We start from the raw sequence: 15,210 nt of genomic DNA, 5'->3' as shown, positions 1-15,210 counted from the left end.
TGCTTGCTCTCTGAGGAGCAGCGGATGGCACACCCACCTCCTACTAAGGTATGCAGCAGCTGGGTTTGGAGTGCAGTGCCCTTGAGGGGGCCAAAAATGTCAGCACTGCCTGTCACACAAACTTGCCCTTACATTGAGTAATGCAAGATAAGGTACACCCAATGCCCCCCATTTAAGTTTTTTCTTTTTTTCTTAAGTAATGATAATTTTAAGCAAATATAAGGATGATGAACAAATTTAGTAAAGTTTTAAATATTTCTCTTCTGTCAGGTAAATGTATGCAGATAATTTGCAGTATTTGGTCGATATATGTTTGTGAAATAAATCAAAACTATTTTGTGTTTTTATTTCTGTAGCAACAATACCTTACAAATATACAACCAATTCAGCACCATAGGCATCCTCACACATCGCCAAATATCAGGTTTGTAATTTCTTTACTTCATTTACAAAGGTTTTATAAACATTTGAGCTTTTTCATGAGAGCGTATAAGAGAGATGACATCAGTGTAGTTCTTATTAGTGAGAAATTAATATAGGCTTTGCAAGTCACTCATGACTAAATGTAATGGATGTAAAAACGTCCAAAGGAACTCTGATGCATCTAATGAGTAATCTGCAAACCATGTAAATTACTGCTTTGGAAGGTGTTCACTATTCATTGAATGTTGAAAAAATAAGTTGGCATTATTGTGATTGTAATTGTATCAATATTATAAGGAAAATATGACACATCACAAATTAGTTATGGTCTATTAAATCCGGTGTTCCTTACCGAAGAGCAGAGCCGGCCCTAGGCATAGGCAAACTAAGCAAATGTCTAGGTCATTTGGAATGCCTATAGGGGCATCCAAGTCCTGCTAGGGCCAGCGGAGGTTTGGGGCAGGCACTCTTTCCTGCAGAGTCTCTGGCAGCTGCTACTGCCGCTGCGCAGTGTCCATGATCAGAGCTCAGCAACAAACAGTGAGTGGGCAGAGGCAGAACAGCCGATGGTGGCTTGCGGGGTGGGACACCGGAACGGTGGCTAGTGGTTAATGCTGGGGCAGCATGCACTGGCCACCACCTACGGCTTGTTGTACCTCGTGTTGGTCAGCTCTGCAGGCTGCGCTCAAGTATAGTAAGTCTGGAGCTGGGAGAGGGCCAGGGTGCTGTGGTGCTCACTGCTGGGAGAGCTGTTCTCTGCTGGGATAGGGGTGCTGTGATCTATACTGTGCTAGGAGAGGGGTGCTGGATGCTGAGATCTCTGCTGGGAGAGGAGTGAGGGGTGCTGTGCTGGGTGATGAGTGCTGGGAGCACAGCCTCATTAAATTTTGATTAATGTATTTTTTTTTTAGAATGCAATATTCTCTTTTAAAAGCAATTTTGTTTTAGATAAAATGTTAACGGTGTATTTAATGTGCTAACCTGGTACTAGTACATTAGGTTCTATAGATAGAAACATAGGAGGATTTTCAAATAGCCGCGAAAAGCATTCACAGGTGTAAACTTTTCGCACAAACTGAGTATCGTGCAATCCTGTTGCCGAAGTTTTCGCATGTGCGAAAACTCCATAGACAAAAACCGCCAAACTAATTTCACGATCTCGGAGCCAGTGAAAAAATTATCAAAATCCCTATTTTTGGCTAAAAATGCAACACTCCCCCTCCCCTTCTCCTAATGACTTATTGGGCAAAAATAATTTTTTATTTAACTTAATTCCCCCTAATAATGACATGTAATTTTTGAGGAGAAAATGTAAAAAGTGTTGGAAAATGGGGTTAAAGTAGGGGTGTGCATCGGCCACTTTTTGTGTTTTAGATCAGGATCTTTCTTCATGTTTTGGATCTGGATTGGTTTTGCCAAAGCCACCCTTCCGTGTTTTGTGTTTTGGATCTGTATTTTTTTGGAAAAAAGCATAAAAACAGCTAAAATCACATAATTTGTGGGTTTTTCTGCTCTTATGCTATTATTAACCTCAATAACATTAATTTCCACTCATTTCCAGTCTATTCTGAACACCTCACACCTCACAATATTGTTTTTAGTCCAAAAGGTTGCACCGAGGTAGCTGGATGACTATGCTAAGCGACACAAGTGGGCGGCACAAACACGTGGCCCATCTAGGAGTGACACTGTAGTGGCAGACAGTATGGCAGTTTGAAAAACTAGGCCCCAAACAGTACATAATGCAAAGAAAAAAAGAGGTGCAAGATGGAATTGTCCTTGGGCCCTCCGACCCACCCTTATGTTGTATAAACAGGACATGCACACTTTAACAAACCAATTATTTCAGCGCCAGGGTCTTCTACACAACTGTTTGCTGAAATGATTGGTTAGTTTGAGCCCCCACAAAATAAGCTGGTAATCAATCTTTCCCTGCACAAACTGGCTCTACGGAGGCAAGATGTCGTCCTTATCCTCCTTGTCCACCGATTCCTCACCCTCTTCAGTGCTGTGTACATCCTCATCCTCACTGAGTATTAATTCGTCCCCGCTGGAATCCACCACCACAGGTCCCTCTGTACGTTCTGGAGGCTGGTCTCCTTGGAAGAATTGATAATTCATTTTGATGAACATCATCTTCTCCACATTTTGTGGAAGCAACCTCCTACGCCTTTCGCTGGCAAGGTTCCCGGCTGCACTAAACACTCTTTTGGAGTACACACTGGACGGGGGGCAACTTAGGTAAAATAGAGCCAGTTTGTACAGGGGGCCTCCAAATTGCCTCTTTTTCCTGCCAGTACAGGTACGGACTGTCTGACATGCCTACTTGGATGCTGTCACCGATGTAATCCTCCACCATTCTGTGAATGGTGACAGTATCATATGCAGTGACAGTAGACATGTCAGAAATTGTTGCCAGGTCCTTCAGTCCAAACCAGATGTCCATACTTGGTCCTGCCTGCCCTGCATCACCGCCAGCGGGTTGCTTAGGATACCTAAGTTGTTTCCTGGCAGATTTCACCAGCAGGTCTTTTCACCTCTGCAGGCTTCTGTCGGCCGGAAAGAGAGACACCATATAGGCTTTAAACCTTGGCACAAGCACGGTGGCCAAAATCTAGTAGTCTGATTTTAACAGATAGACCACCCTCGAATCCTGGCAAAGCGAATGAAGGGCTTCATCCACAAGTCCCATATGCCGAGCGGAATCGCTCCATCTTAGCTCCTCCTTCACTTTCTCTGATGAGGGGAATGACCTGGCACAAGCTGGCAGTATCTGAACTGACTTTACGGATGTATAGGCTTGAATGGCCTTTTGCTGCTCCTCCATCCTCTGAAGCATATAGAGGGCTGAGTTCCACTGCGTCACAACCTCTTGCTTCAGGTAATGGCAGTGCAGGTTCAAGTGTGTTTGCTCGCGCTCCAGTCTTCAGCACACAGTTGCTGAATGGCGAAATTGGCCAGAAATTTTTCGGGCTGCCCAAAGTGTCTCCTGCACATCCTTGTTGTGTTTCAGAAAATTCTGCACCACCAAATTTATTGTGTGAGCAAAACATGGGACGTGCTGGAATTTGCCCAGATGTAATGCCCGCACAATATTGGTGGCATTGTCAAATGTCACAAATCCCCAGGAGAGTCTAAGTGGGGTAAGCCACTGGGCGATGATTTCCCTCAGTTTCTCTAAAAGGTTGTCGGCAGTGTTCCTCTTACTGAAACCGGTGATACACAACATAGCCTGCCTTGGAACGATCTGGCATTTCTGAGCTGCTGCTGTTGTTGCTGCGTAAGGCAATACATCTACCCAGTGGGCTGTCACAGTCATATAGTCCTTAGTCTGCCCTGTTCCACTTGTCCACATGTGCCTGGTTAAGTGGACATTGGGTACAACCGCATTTTTTAGGACACTGAGGACACTTTTTCTGACGTCTCTGTACATTCTCAGTATCGCCTGCCTAGTGAAGTGGATTCTAGACAGGATTTGGTACCGGGGACACCCTTCCTCCATCAATTGCCTAAATGCCACTGCACTAATTGCGGATACCAGATGCACTTCTAACACCAACAAAGCAGTCAAGGCCTCAGTTTTCTGTTTTGCTTCAGGATGACTGCTGTCGTACTTCATCCTCCTGGCTAAGGACTGTTGGAGGGTCAATTGTTTAGTAAAAGTAGTGGTGTCCCTACTTCCTCTCTGGGATGATGAACGACTCCCAGCAGCAGTGGCAGCAGTAGGCGTAGCAATGCAGGATCCTGCGGTGAAATCCCAGATAGGAGAGTCAGTCATGCCAGTGACATGGCCTGGAGGACTACTTCCGATCCTGACTAAGGAGGAAATTGACGAGGAGGGAGTTGACGGTGTGGTTTGCATGTGCTTGGATACAACAGGACAAAGTGATTTAGGTGTCCCTGGATTGCTTATGGTCTTAGCCAAAGTTTCTGATCTTGACAGTAACTTTTTATGAACACGCTGCAGGTGACGTATAAGGGAGGATGTTCCTAGGTGGTCAACGTCCCTACCCCTACTTATTTCACTTTTACATATGGTACATAGGGCAAGACAGTTGTAGTCCGGATTTGGATAGAAATATTGCCAGACCAAAGAGGTGGAATGTTTGGTCTTCTGCCCAGGCATGACCGTGATGGGCTTTTTCATCCCACGGACAACAACTGTTTCCCCCGGAGCCTGATTTAAACAACCCACATAACCATCAGAATCCTCCTCGTCAACTTCCTCCTCAGTGCCAGCTACACCAATAGCCTCATCCTGTAGTGCTTTAACAGTGACATCTTCAATTTGAATATCAGCAAGTGGACTGTGGGTGCTTCTTCCAGCACTTGCAGAGGGTGTTCAAATGGTGGAAAGAGCCACCTCTTCCCGTCCAGTGTTGAGAAGGTCAGGCATCGCAACCGCCGCCACACTTGGACTCTCCTTGGGGATTTGTGATATCTTCTTAGCACGCACAGTTCTTTGCTGTGCTTTTGCCAGCTTAACTCATTTGATTTTTGTAGCGGGAGGAGGGCTTCCATCGTCATGTGAAGCTGAACCACTAGTCATGAACATATTGAAAGACCTTAGCCGTGCCTTGCCACTCCGTGTCGTAAATAGCATATTGGCAAGTTGACGTTTCTCCTCAGATGATTTCAGTGTTTTTTTTAAGGTCATTTTCCTGAACTTTGTCATTTGGGATTTTATGTGCCCTTTTTTTTGGTGTGCTTTTGGGGGTTACACCTCCCTTTAACAGACGAGCCAGCCGGCCCTTGATTTGTGACACAGTCGCACACTTGGCGCTGCTACTTTGTTGATGCACGTGCGGCTACAGCACACACAATTAACAAAAACAGAAATAAATAATTGGGTTTTTTTGCACTTGGAGGGAGCACCCCTGATGGACAGTTCACCCCCTGGACAACACTACAGCACAACACAGCCCAGCCAGCCCCTATGGACTTTGGAGGAGTGGACACAGCCCCTATGGACAACAGCAGCACAACACAGCCCAGCCAGCCCTAACTCCCACCCTCCCTCTTCACTGTCCACAGCCGGAGTGAGAAATGGTGCCGACGCGGGGACCTTTTATAGAACACAAAACCCGCGAGATCCGGAAGCGGGATGATGACGTTTTGCCTCGATTTCAGATCCGAGTCAGGTGGAAAAACTCAAGCCTGACTCGGACCCGACGCGGATCGGGGGGTTCGGATTCCATAAATCCGAACCCGCTCATCCCTAGTTTAAAGTACTGGGTCAGGTATTTTGGGGGGTGTATGGAGCAGGTGTATTTTTGACATATTTTAAAACTGCACTTTATAGCTTCAAAAATATACTAGCACCCATTTTAATGTAACCCTCAATTTAACTACAGCAATTATTTTCTCCAAAAAATATTGCTTTTTATAATTTTTCAACACTTATGCAAATATGCATATATAGCCATTTGAGACAATTTAAGAACCCTAAAATAAATTTATTAGGGCAGTTAATACAATTCTCTATTTTCTATGTCAGTTAGGCTTTTTATGGGTACAGACTAATTTCCCTAAAATGTGCTGCACTTTTTGCTGGTTTTGCCATGCGCAGTTTTAGCACATATGCGTTTTTGAGTCTTTTGTAATAAGATAGGGCATAAAACAGTTTTTGTTTTATCGCGTCTAATTGAATCTACCCCATAATGTATTAAATTAATTTTGAAAACATAATAAAATGCACCTAAAAATATAATTTCATAGCGAGAAATGTGTTATTATTTTATTTTATAGAAATAATGAGAATACAGGTTGAGTCTCCAAAATGTTTGGGACCAGGGGTATTTTGGATATCTGAATATTCTGTATTTTGGAATATTTGCATATCATATGGAAACATCTTGGGAATGAGACCCAAGTCTAAACACAGAATGCAGTTATGATTTATATACAATATGCTAGGGATGAGCGGGTTTGGATTTCTGAAATCCGAGCCCCCCCGATCCGAGTCAGGCTCGAGTTTTCCCGCCTGACTCAGATCTGAAATCGAGGCAAAACGTCATCATCCCACTATCTGATCTCGTGGGTTTTGGATTCAATAAAAGGTCCCCGCGTCGGTGCCATTTTTTACTCCGGCTGTGGACAGTGAAGAGGGAGGGTGGGAGTTAGGGCTGGCTGGTTTGTGTTGTGCTGTGCTGCTGTTGTCCATAGGGGCTGTGGGCCTGATCCAGAGCCGCTCGTAAGCGGCTGCTCGTTCGCTCCGAGCGATGTTCGCACATCTGCGCATGCGTATGGGTCATAATGCGCATGCGCCAACAAGTCAGTGCGGTCGGAAATCGTGTGCTCACAAAATAGCGAGTGCCTCCTGATTTGAGTGACAGGATGAGGCGTTTGTGGGTGGTAACAGGGGAAGGTGCTTGAAAACGGGGAGTGGAGATCCGAAAGCAGGCGTGCCAAACGGTCAAAACGGGCGTTTTAAGGGTGTGCATAATTAACAAAGCAGCGTCATCGACCACGTCACTTGGTTGTCTTTTAGCCTGAACTGCTCGCATGATTGCGGTAGGAAAATGCTACCACAAGAATAGCGAGCAGTTAATTCGCTTTTCGATGTACTCGATTAATCAAATAGCGGAGGTGACGTATGATACGAACGGCCAAGGGGCATCTTTACAAAATAGCGAGCGCATGTTTTGTACGCTCGCTCAGACATAGAGGCGTCAACAGACGGCGAAAAGTGAGCGCTCTATTTAAATATCCGGCCCCTTTTTCTGAACGAGCGAGCGCAAATAGCGTCCGGCTCTGAATCAGGCCCTGTGTCCACTCCTCCAAAGTCCTTAGGGGCTGGCTGGGCTGTGTTGTGCTGCTGTTGTCCATAGGGGCAGGCTGGGCTCTGTTGTGCTGCTGTTGTCCATAGGGACTGGCTGGGCTGTGTTGTGGAGTCAGTTGTCCATAGGGGCTGTGTCCTTTCTAAAGTCTATAGGGGCTGGCTGGGCTGTGTTATGCAGTGTCCCATAAAGGCTGTAGTCCTAAAGTGGTGCTGTAGTGTTGTCCAGGGGGTGATCTGCCCATCAGGGGTGCTCCCCCAAGTGCAAAAAAGCTATTATTTTTTCTGTGTTTGTGAATTGTGTGCACTGTAGCTGCACGTGCATCAACAAAGTAGCGCCAAGCGTGCTCCTGTGTCATAAGTAAAGGGCCGGCTGGCTCATCTCTTAAAGGGTGGTGTAACCCCCAAAGTGTACTCCAAAAAAATTAAAAATACTTATTTTCTGTTTTTGTGTGCGCCTTAGCCGCACGTATATATCAATATAACATAAATGGAGGACCAAACTTTGTCCGATAAAAATAAAATAGGGAAAGATCAAGAACCACTTCTTCCTAGTGCTGAAGCTGCTGCCACTAGTCATGACATAGACGATAAAATGCCATCAACGTCGTCTGCCAAGGCCGATGCCCAATGTCATAGTAGAGGGCATATAAAATCCCAAATGACAAAGTTCTGGAAAATGAACTTAAAAAAACATTTAAATCATCTGAGGAGAAACGTCAACTTGCCAATATGCCATTTATGACACGGAGTGGCAAGGAACGGCTAAGGTCTTTCCCTATGTTCATGATTAGTGGTTCAGCTTCACATGATGATGGAAGCCCTCCTCCCGCTACAAATATCAAATTAGTTATGCTGGCAAAAGCACAGCAAAGAACTGTGCGTTCTAAGAAGATATCACAAATCCCCAAGGAGAGTCCAAGTGTGGTGGCGGTTGCGATGCCTGACCTTCCCAACACTGGACGGGAAGAGGTGGCTCTTTCCACCATTTGCACGCCCTGTGCAAGTGCTGGAAGGAGCACCCACAGTCCACTTGCTGATATTCAATTTGAAGATGTCACTGTTGAAGTACAATAGGATGAGGATACTGATGTAGCTGGCACTGAGGAGGAAGTTGACGAGGAGGATTCTGATGGTTATGTGGGTTGTTTAAATCAGGTTCCGGCGGAGACAGTTGTTGTCTGTGGGATGAAAAAGCCCATCACGGTCATGCCTGGGCAGAAGACCAAATATTCCACCTCTTTGGTCTGGCAATATTTCTATCCAAATCCAGACAACAACTGTCTTGCCATATGTACCATATGTAAAGGTGAAAAAAGTAGGGGTAGGGACGTTAACCACCTAGGAACATCCTCCCTTATACGTCACCTGTAGCGCGTTCATAAAAAGTTAAGTTCAGAAACTTTGGCTAAGACCGTAAGCAGTCCAGGGACCTAAATCCCTTTGTCCTGTTGTATCCAAGTGCCTGCAAACCACACCGTCAACTCCCTCCACGTCAATTTACTCCTTAGTCAGGATCAGAAGTAGTCCTGCAGCCCATGTCACTGGCATGACTGACTCTCCTATCTGGGATTCCTCCGGAGGATCCTGCATTGCTACGCCTACTGCTGCTGCTGTTGCTGCTTGGAGTCGTTCATCATTCCAGAGAGGAAGTAGGAACACCACTACTTTTACTAAACAATTGACCCTCCAACAGTCCTTAGCCAGGAGGATGAATACGACAGCAGTCATCCTGAAGCAAAACGGATAACTGAGGCCTTGACTGCTATGTTGGTGTTAGACGTGCATCCGGTAGCCACCATTAGTGCAGTTGGATTTAGACAATTGATGGAGGTAGTGTGTCCCTGGTACCAAATCCCGTCTAGATTCCACTTCACTAGGCAGGCGATACAGAGACATCAGAAAAAGTGTCCTCAGTGTCCTAAAAAATGCAGTTGTACCCAATGTCCAACCACGGACATGTGGACAAGTGGAACAGGGCAGACTAAGGACTATATGACTGTGACAGCCCACTGGGTAGATGTATAGCCTGTATGAGTGGAAATTAATGCTATTGAGGTCAATAATAGCATAGGAGCAGAAAAACCCACAAATTCTTTGATTTTAGATGTTTTTATCCTTTTTTTAAAAAAAAATACAGATCCAAAACCCAGAACCCAAAACACTGAAGGGGGTTATGGCAAAACCAATCCAGATCCAAAACAGGAAGAAAGATCCAGATCTAAAACCAAAACACGAAAAGTGGCCAGTTCACACCCCTACAATATACACACAGCCTGCATGTCATTTTATACAATATTTTCAATAATTTTGTGGCTCAAACAAAGTTTGTGTACATACATTAAAGTAATTTGTTTTACACCTTATACGCACAGCCTGAAGATAATTTTTTACTATATATATATATATATATATTAGGGATGTGCAGGCTCGGATAGGTTCGAGTTTGCACGTGGAGTTCGGATTTTTCCCTCCAAAAAAACGGAACTCAGAACGAGGCAAAACGTCATCTTACATGGACGAACATCATCATTCCTGGACAAAAGACCAGGAATGATGATGTTCGTCCATGTAAGATGACGTTTTGCCTCGTTCTGAGTTCCGTTTTTTTGGAGGGAAAAATCCGAACTCCACGTGCAAACTCGAACCTATCCGAGCCTGCACATCCCTAATATATATATATATATATATATATATATATATATATACACACAATAATTTTGTGTCTAGTTTGAGTACATTGAACCATCAAAAAGCAAAGGTGTCACTATTTCAGTCATTGTAAAAAAAAAAAATCTGTCTTTTGGTATAATCCATATTTCGGAATATTTGGATATGGGAGACTCAACCTGTACAGATGTGTCCACATAAATCTATCCTCCATGCGCTGCAAGTCACGCCACACATAACGCGGTAGCTCTGTGGGCCTCGGTAACACCCAACGTCTTTCTTGAGACTTTTTACCTTTAAATGTGGATTATTCACACAGTGATGCGTATACCTAGCAAAAGCAGCTTCTGCTGATTAAAATGATATGCAGCATGCCTATGGTCTGTGGGTCTCATTCAGACCAGTTCGCAAGCGCTTGCAAGCGGGTCGATGTTGGGCTCTGCGCACCCGCAGCGGCCGCACAGCGAGTGCGCAAGCCCCGGAGCGAGAGAGAAATTCTCTCACTCTCCGGGGCTCACTACAAAAGGTGCGGCTGTCGATGGTGATCGACAGCTCGCCCCGTTTTGTAAGCGTGGCGGGAGGGTGGCTTTACAAACGGAGGCGTTCCCAAACGAACGCCTGCCGTTTGTGGGCGGCCCCACTGACATCACTAGCTCTATTAGAGTCGGAAGCTCTCTGGGGCTTGCGGCAGACGAGACCCTACCACAAGGGTCTCGTCGCAAACCTCAATGGTCTTGACCATCGCGACCATCAACCTGGCCACTCGCTAAAGCTGTGTGTGGTCACCCACAGCTTTGCAAACGGTCAGGAGGCCGGCTCTTTTTAGTGATGCGGCCGCCCTCATTCAGAGCGAGCGCTTGCATTTTGCGAGCGCCTCTGAATGAGGTCCTGTGTGCGTCCGCGGGTGTATATGCATGCGGAATGCTACGTTACAGTGTATGCGACTGTAACATAGCATTTTGCATGCACATATACCCGCAGACACACAGAGAACAAAGGCATGCTGCATATCTTTTTAATAAGCAGAAGCTGCTTGTGCTATCTATTCGCATCACTGTGTAATTAAGACGCATTTGAAGTTAAAAGGTTGCAGAAAAGACGCTGGTCTCTACTGAGTCATGCCACGGCATAGCGCAATTAGAAGGGCTATTTAACTCGCAAGGAGGCTAGATGTATATGGACCCATCTGTATATTTAAAGTGAACATTTACATCCTAGAAATACACAGGTGTATTTAAAAGGAAGTCAACACTTTAATAAACTCATAATCCCTAATTAATAAAGTAATGAGTTGCTAATTATTTTTTAAAACTTTTATGCTGTCTTTTGATGAAAAATAGGCATATATTATTATTATTAAACCTGTCTGTGTGTGCTGGAGCTGTTGGCTGACATTTGTTATTGTCATTTTAAAGATAATAGCTTTCCCTCCCTTTCCATTGCAAAAAAAAATATTTTTTATTTTTTTCTTCTTTGTTGCAATAGTGTTGCAACTTTCTGCAAAACAGTTAAGCTTGCAGAAAAACTGAGGAAAAGAAAGGTTTCAATTTAGCCATAAGAGTTTTTTTAAAACATAAAAATACAACCTCACTTGCTCTTGTGAAATGTGGACCTGATTGAGAGGCGGACGCTCTTTCAGAGCGCTTGCTCTGAATCAGTGCCCGCCTATTGTATTTTTAGAGCGGCCTCCTGGCCGCTCGTATAGCTGTGGGTGACCAGGAAGATGGTCACGATGGTCAAGACAACACTACTGAGCTATCACTCAACATCGACAGCACGCCCCCTTTGTGTAGCGAGACCTGGAGCGACGGTTTGCCCGTCGCTATCCGGGTCTCGCGCAATGCGCATGCACACTGGGCCAACATCGACCCGCTTGCGAGCGCTCGCGAGCAGGTCTGAATCAGGCCCTATGTTCCAAAAGTTCATATAGTTCCAATACGAAAGTCCACGGTACATGGAAAAATAAGAGATAAAAAAGGACACAGAAAAGTGTCTTCTTATTTTTGTGACGTTTCCCTGCTATTGATTTTTGCTACTTGTGTATTTTCGTAAGGCCCGGGACTTTCCTGTAAGATATACGGAAATTAGCATCAGACCATCATCGATGGTAGGGTTTCTCTTTCTTTTTATTAATAAACACATCCAAATTTGGATTTTAGTACAAACTAGATGATTGCTTTGTTTTTCTGGTCTCTTCAACGTTCATTGATGGACGTGATGTAATTTGGTGTGAAAATATTGCGTTGGTGATCAACCTAAAGATACCTTTATATGCCAGTACCACGTCATTGAACGTAAGCATACATGTGAGAACTTCACCATATGCCTTCTCTTTCACATATTGGGTGACATCTCTTCAATGGGAGAAGGACTCTAAGCTTGGAGAGGATCTCTATACCCACCTTACTGATATTACCAACACATCTGTGCGGTGGTGTGCATTTAAGAAGTGACTTTATGACACATTTGTGTCCTTTTCTATCTCTTATTTTTCCATGTACTGTGGACTTTCGTATTGGAACTATTTGAGAAATATATGAACTTTTGGAACATATTTCACAAGCGCAAGTGAGGTTATATTTTTATGTTTTATGATTGTTAGGAGTTGGTGACCTATTACATATCTTTTGCAGCTGTGAAGTGGTTAAGTGTTAAGTAGTATTTTCTGTATTTATAAGAGTTTTTTTACTTTAGCATTCATTTTATAAGTTAATGTGCTATTAAAGCCTTTTAAGCACTATGTAATGCTGATCGTCCTAAATAAAACACAAGTGCATGGACCTGTTCAGGCTAAGAAAATGCTTTTATGCTTTTTCAGAAAATGTATCAATTCAGCATTATCTGTAGCCTTCATGAGCGGTAAAAGTCACTGCTATATGGTCGAGCTCTTTGAGACTGTTTTGAGAATTTGGACTTAACACTTAGAAAAAAATGATTAAGACAAACCTTTTACTTTTGTCCTCATTTTAATTCATTTTCCTATGGCCATATACATGAGCTATAAGACAGCATGCTTGCATGTATTTGGAAAAAGAATAATGGACTGCTTTAGCCTAATAGAATGGTTTTTTTTTATGTGTTTTTTTTATTATTCTATCCCTTCTATTTCCATTGCTGTCTCTTTCTTAATATGAGAATACTGCTAGATTCCATACATTTATTTAATAACTGTTTATTTTATTATTTCTACATGGTGTGCTTTTTGGCGGTGGCTACTTTCCAAAACATATTTTCATTAGTTGTAAAGTAGTTTAATAATTGCTAGGCGAGAGCGTAATCTTGGATTCTGAGCGAAGCCTTCACTTAACAAACTACCTTTTCTGCCCTCTGGCAGCATTCTGGGATTGTTCTAACAAAGTTGCAGGCACTCACAGTATTTGTTTTACACATGTCATTAACTGTGGCAAGGTTGTGCGAAAGGGAATATATTTTTATGTAGACATAGCTGAACTAATACCTTACCTACCACTCAGAGCAATTCAATGTCAATGACTTTGTTTTCTCTACCCTCAGTTTCTCTTGTGTATAAGCATAATGTTAGTTTAATACCATTTGCATGTTTCTGCATGCATTATGCACGTGGTATTTTTCCATCTTTCCGATCTACAACTTATTACATATCTGCTCAATCTACATGTGTACAATATGTTTCATGTATTCACTAAAATGTATGTCCCCAAAATAGGCTCTGAGAGTCTGATGAAGTTCCCTTTGCTACACAGTGATGCTAATTTCCTCTGGCATGTATACAGACCATTTCCTCTGCGTGGGGAAAAGAGCATTGGTAGTATCAGGGCAGAGAGCTTCACTGGAATGATAGAGCTGTTTGGATATCATTTGGATTCCAGTGACTTCAAAATTAGTGTGAAGTAGTATGAAGTTAAAAATGTGTCTCCTTATACACCTAGCCATGCAGAGCTAGTGAGCCGCCAGGTCCCATGTGACTCTTGTATATCTGTGTGCAACTCAATCTGTATATGAAACACAACAGACCTTGACATGGAAAAATCCACTGTATCATAGCACTCTGTATACAGATTCAGACTCAGTCGCACACGGATATACAAGTTTTGCATATTAAATTAATCAGTGCAGTCTTGTGAAGCAGTTTGTTGCATCAGTTTGTGACTAAAATGCATTTTACGAGGTGAAAAAAAATACAGACGCTAGATGCAAAAAAGATGAATTAAAGATGTTAGATGCAAGATGAGTCAGACGGGACCTGGTGCGTCACAAAGGGCTGTTTGGCACGACTGAAGCACTAGTGTATGAGGATACATCTGTATCACAACTCATTGACCTCCACCCAAAATAAACTTTGGTTTGTTATTGTTGAAATGATGATTATAAACTCATTACCAAGTTCTTATTAATCATTGATCATATTTTTAAGTTTTTGTTTTGAATGGTTTCATCTGTCTGTGACTAACCATTAACTGTGCAAACACTGCAGGCCATCTTCTCATGATGACAGGGCATTATGGAAGCCAGCATTTGGTGGAGATGGCAGAAACACACAATATATTCAAGATCAGAACCATAAGAATTTGGGAAGCATTCAAAGCATTTTGTATCAAGACAAGCTTATGACAACTCTTTGAGAATTGTAGACTAATTTCAACAACGGTCACAGATATCCATTGCATTCCTGAAGGCATCTGTCTATCCATCAAATATCCAAGTATTGCTTAATGTAAACATCAACTAGAGACTAAACTACCGGGAATGTTTCATGTTGGATGCATACTCTCCCACAGTTATATTTTGGACAAATCTTGCAAATCTATCCACATGCTACATAAATGGATGGGTTTTGAAACAGTGGTGTTGATTATAAATATGTATGTGTGTGTATATATATATATATATATATATATAATGTGTGTGTATGTATGTGTATATATATATATATATATATATATATATATATATAGATAGATAGATATCTCTCTCTCTCTCTGTATGTATATATATACATATATATATATATATATATTACTATTGAATACCATGAGCAATTTGGACTATTTAAGTTTGGTGGATATATTTTCATACAGTATGTGCTTCTGTAATGGCTGACATGAACATTTGCAATTTGCTGCTTCTTAGGCCAACGTATGCTACAGTGATGGATTGATCTTTACCTTCAAATAATTAAAATTCAAATAAACCAAACTGAATATCTTCCATTCTACATGAAAGTGACTTTTTGTGGTGACTCTTCATTGCTACCACTAGATTGATTTTATTTACACAACATGGAATATACATTAAGGATTATGGCAGGGGTGGGTAATGTTGACATCCATATAATCTTATATTTGCTTACAATACTTATA

The 15,210-nt window shown here is 42.8% G+C and overlaps 1 protein-coding gene across 1 annotated transcript in view; it reads left to right on the top strand.

The window, feature by feature from the left end:
- The window catches only part of EPB41L4B (erythrocyte membrane protein band 4.1 like 4B), a 316,007-nt gene extending 301,232 nt beyond the window's left edge, over positions 1-14,775 (top strand). The window contains exons 15-16 of the mRNA XM_088445740.1: positions 357-424; positions 14,325-14,775. Of these exons, the coding sequence (XP_088301866.1) occupies positions 357-424; positions 14,325-14,472 (216 nt within the window). The 3' untranslated portion in view covers positions 14,473-14,775. The remainder of the gene's footprint in view (positions 1-356; positions 425-14,324) is intronic.
- The last annotated feature ends 435 nt before the right edge of the window (positions 14,776-15,210 follow it).

This window comes from Taudactylus pleione, unplaced genomic scaffold (genome assembly GCF_031769625.1).
Source record: "Taudactylus pleione unplaced genomic scaffold, aTauple2 ptg000386l, whole genome shotgun sequence".
NCBI lineage: Eukaryota > Metazoa > Chordata > Amphibia > Anura > Myobatrachidae > Taudactylus > Taudactylus pleione.
This window is presented reverse-complemented; position numbering and strand designations above follow the sequence as displayed.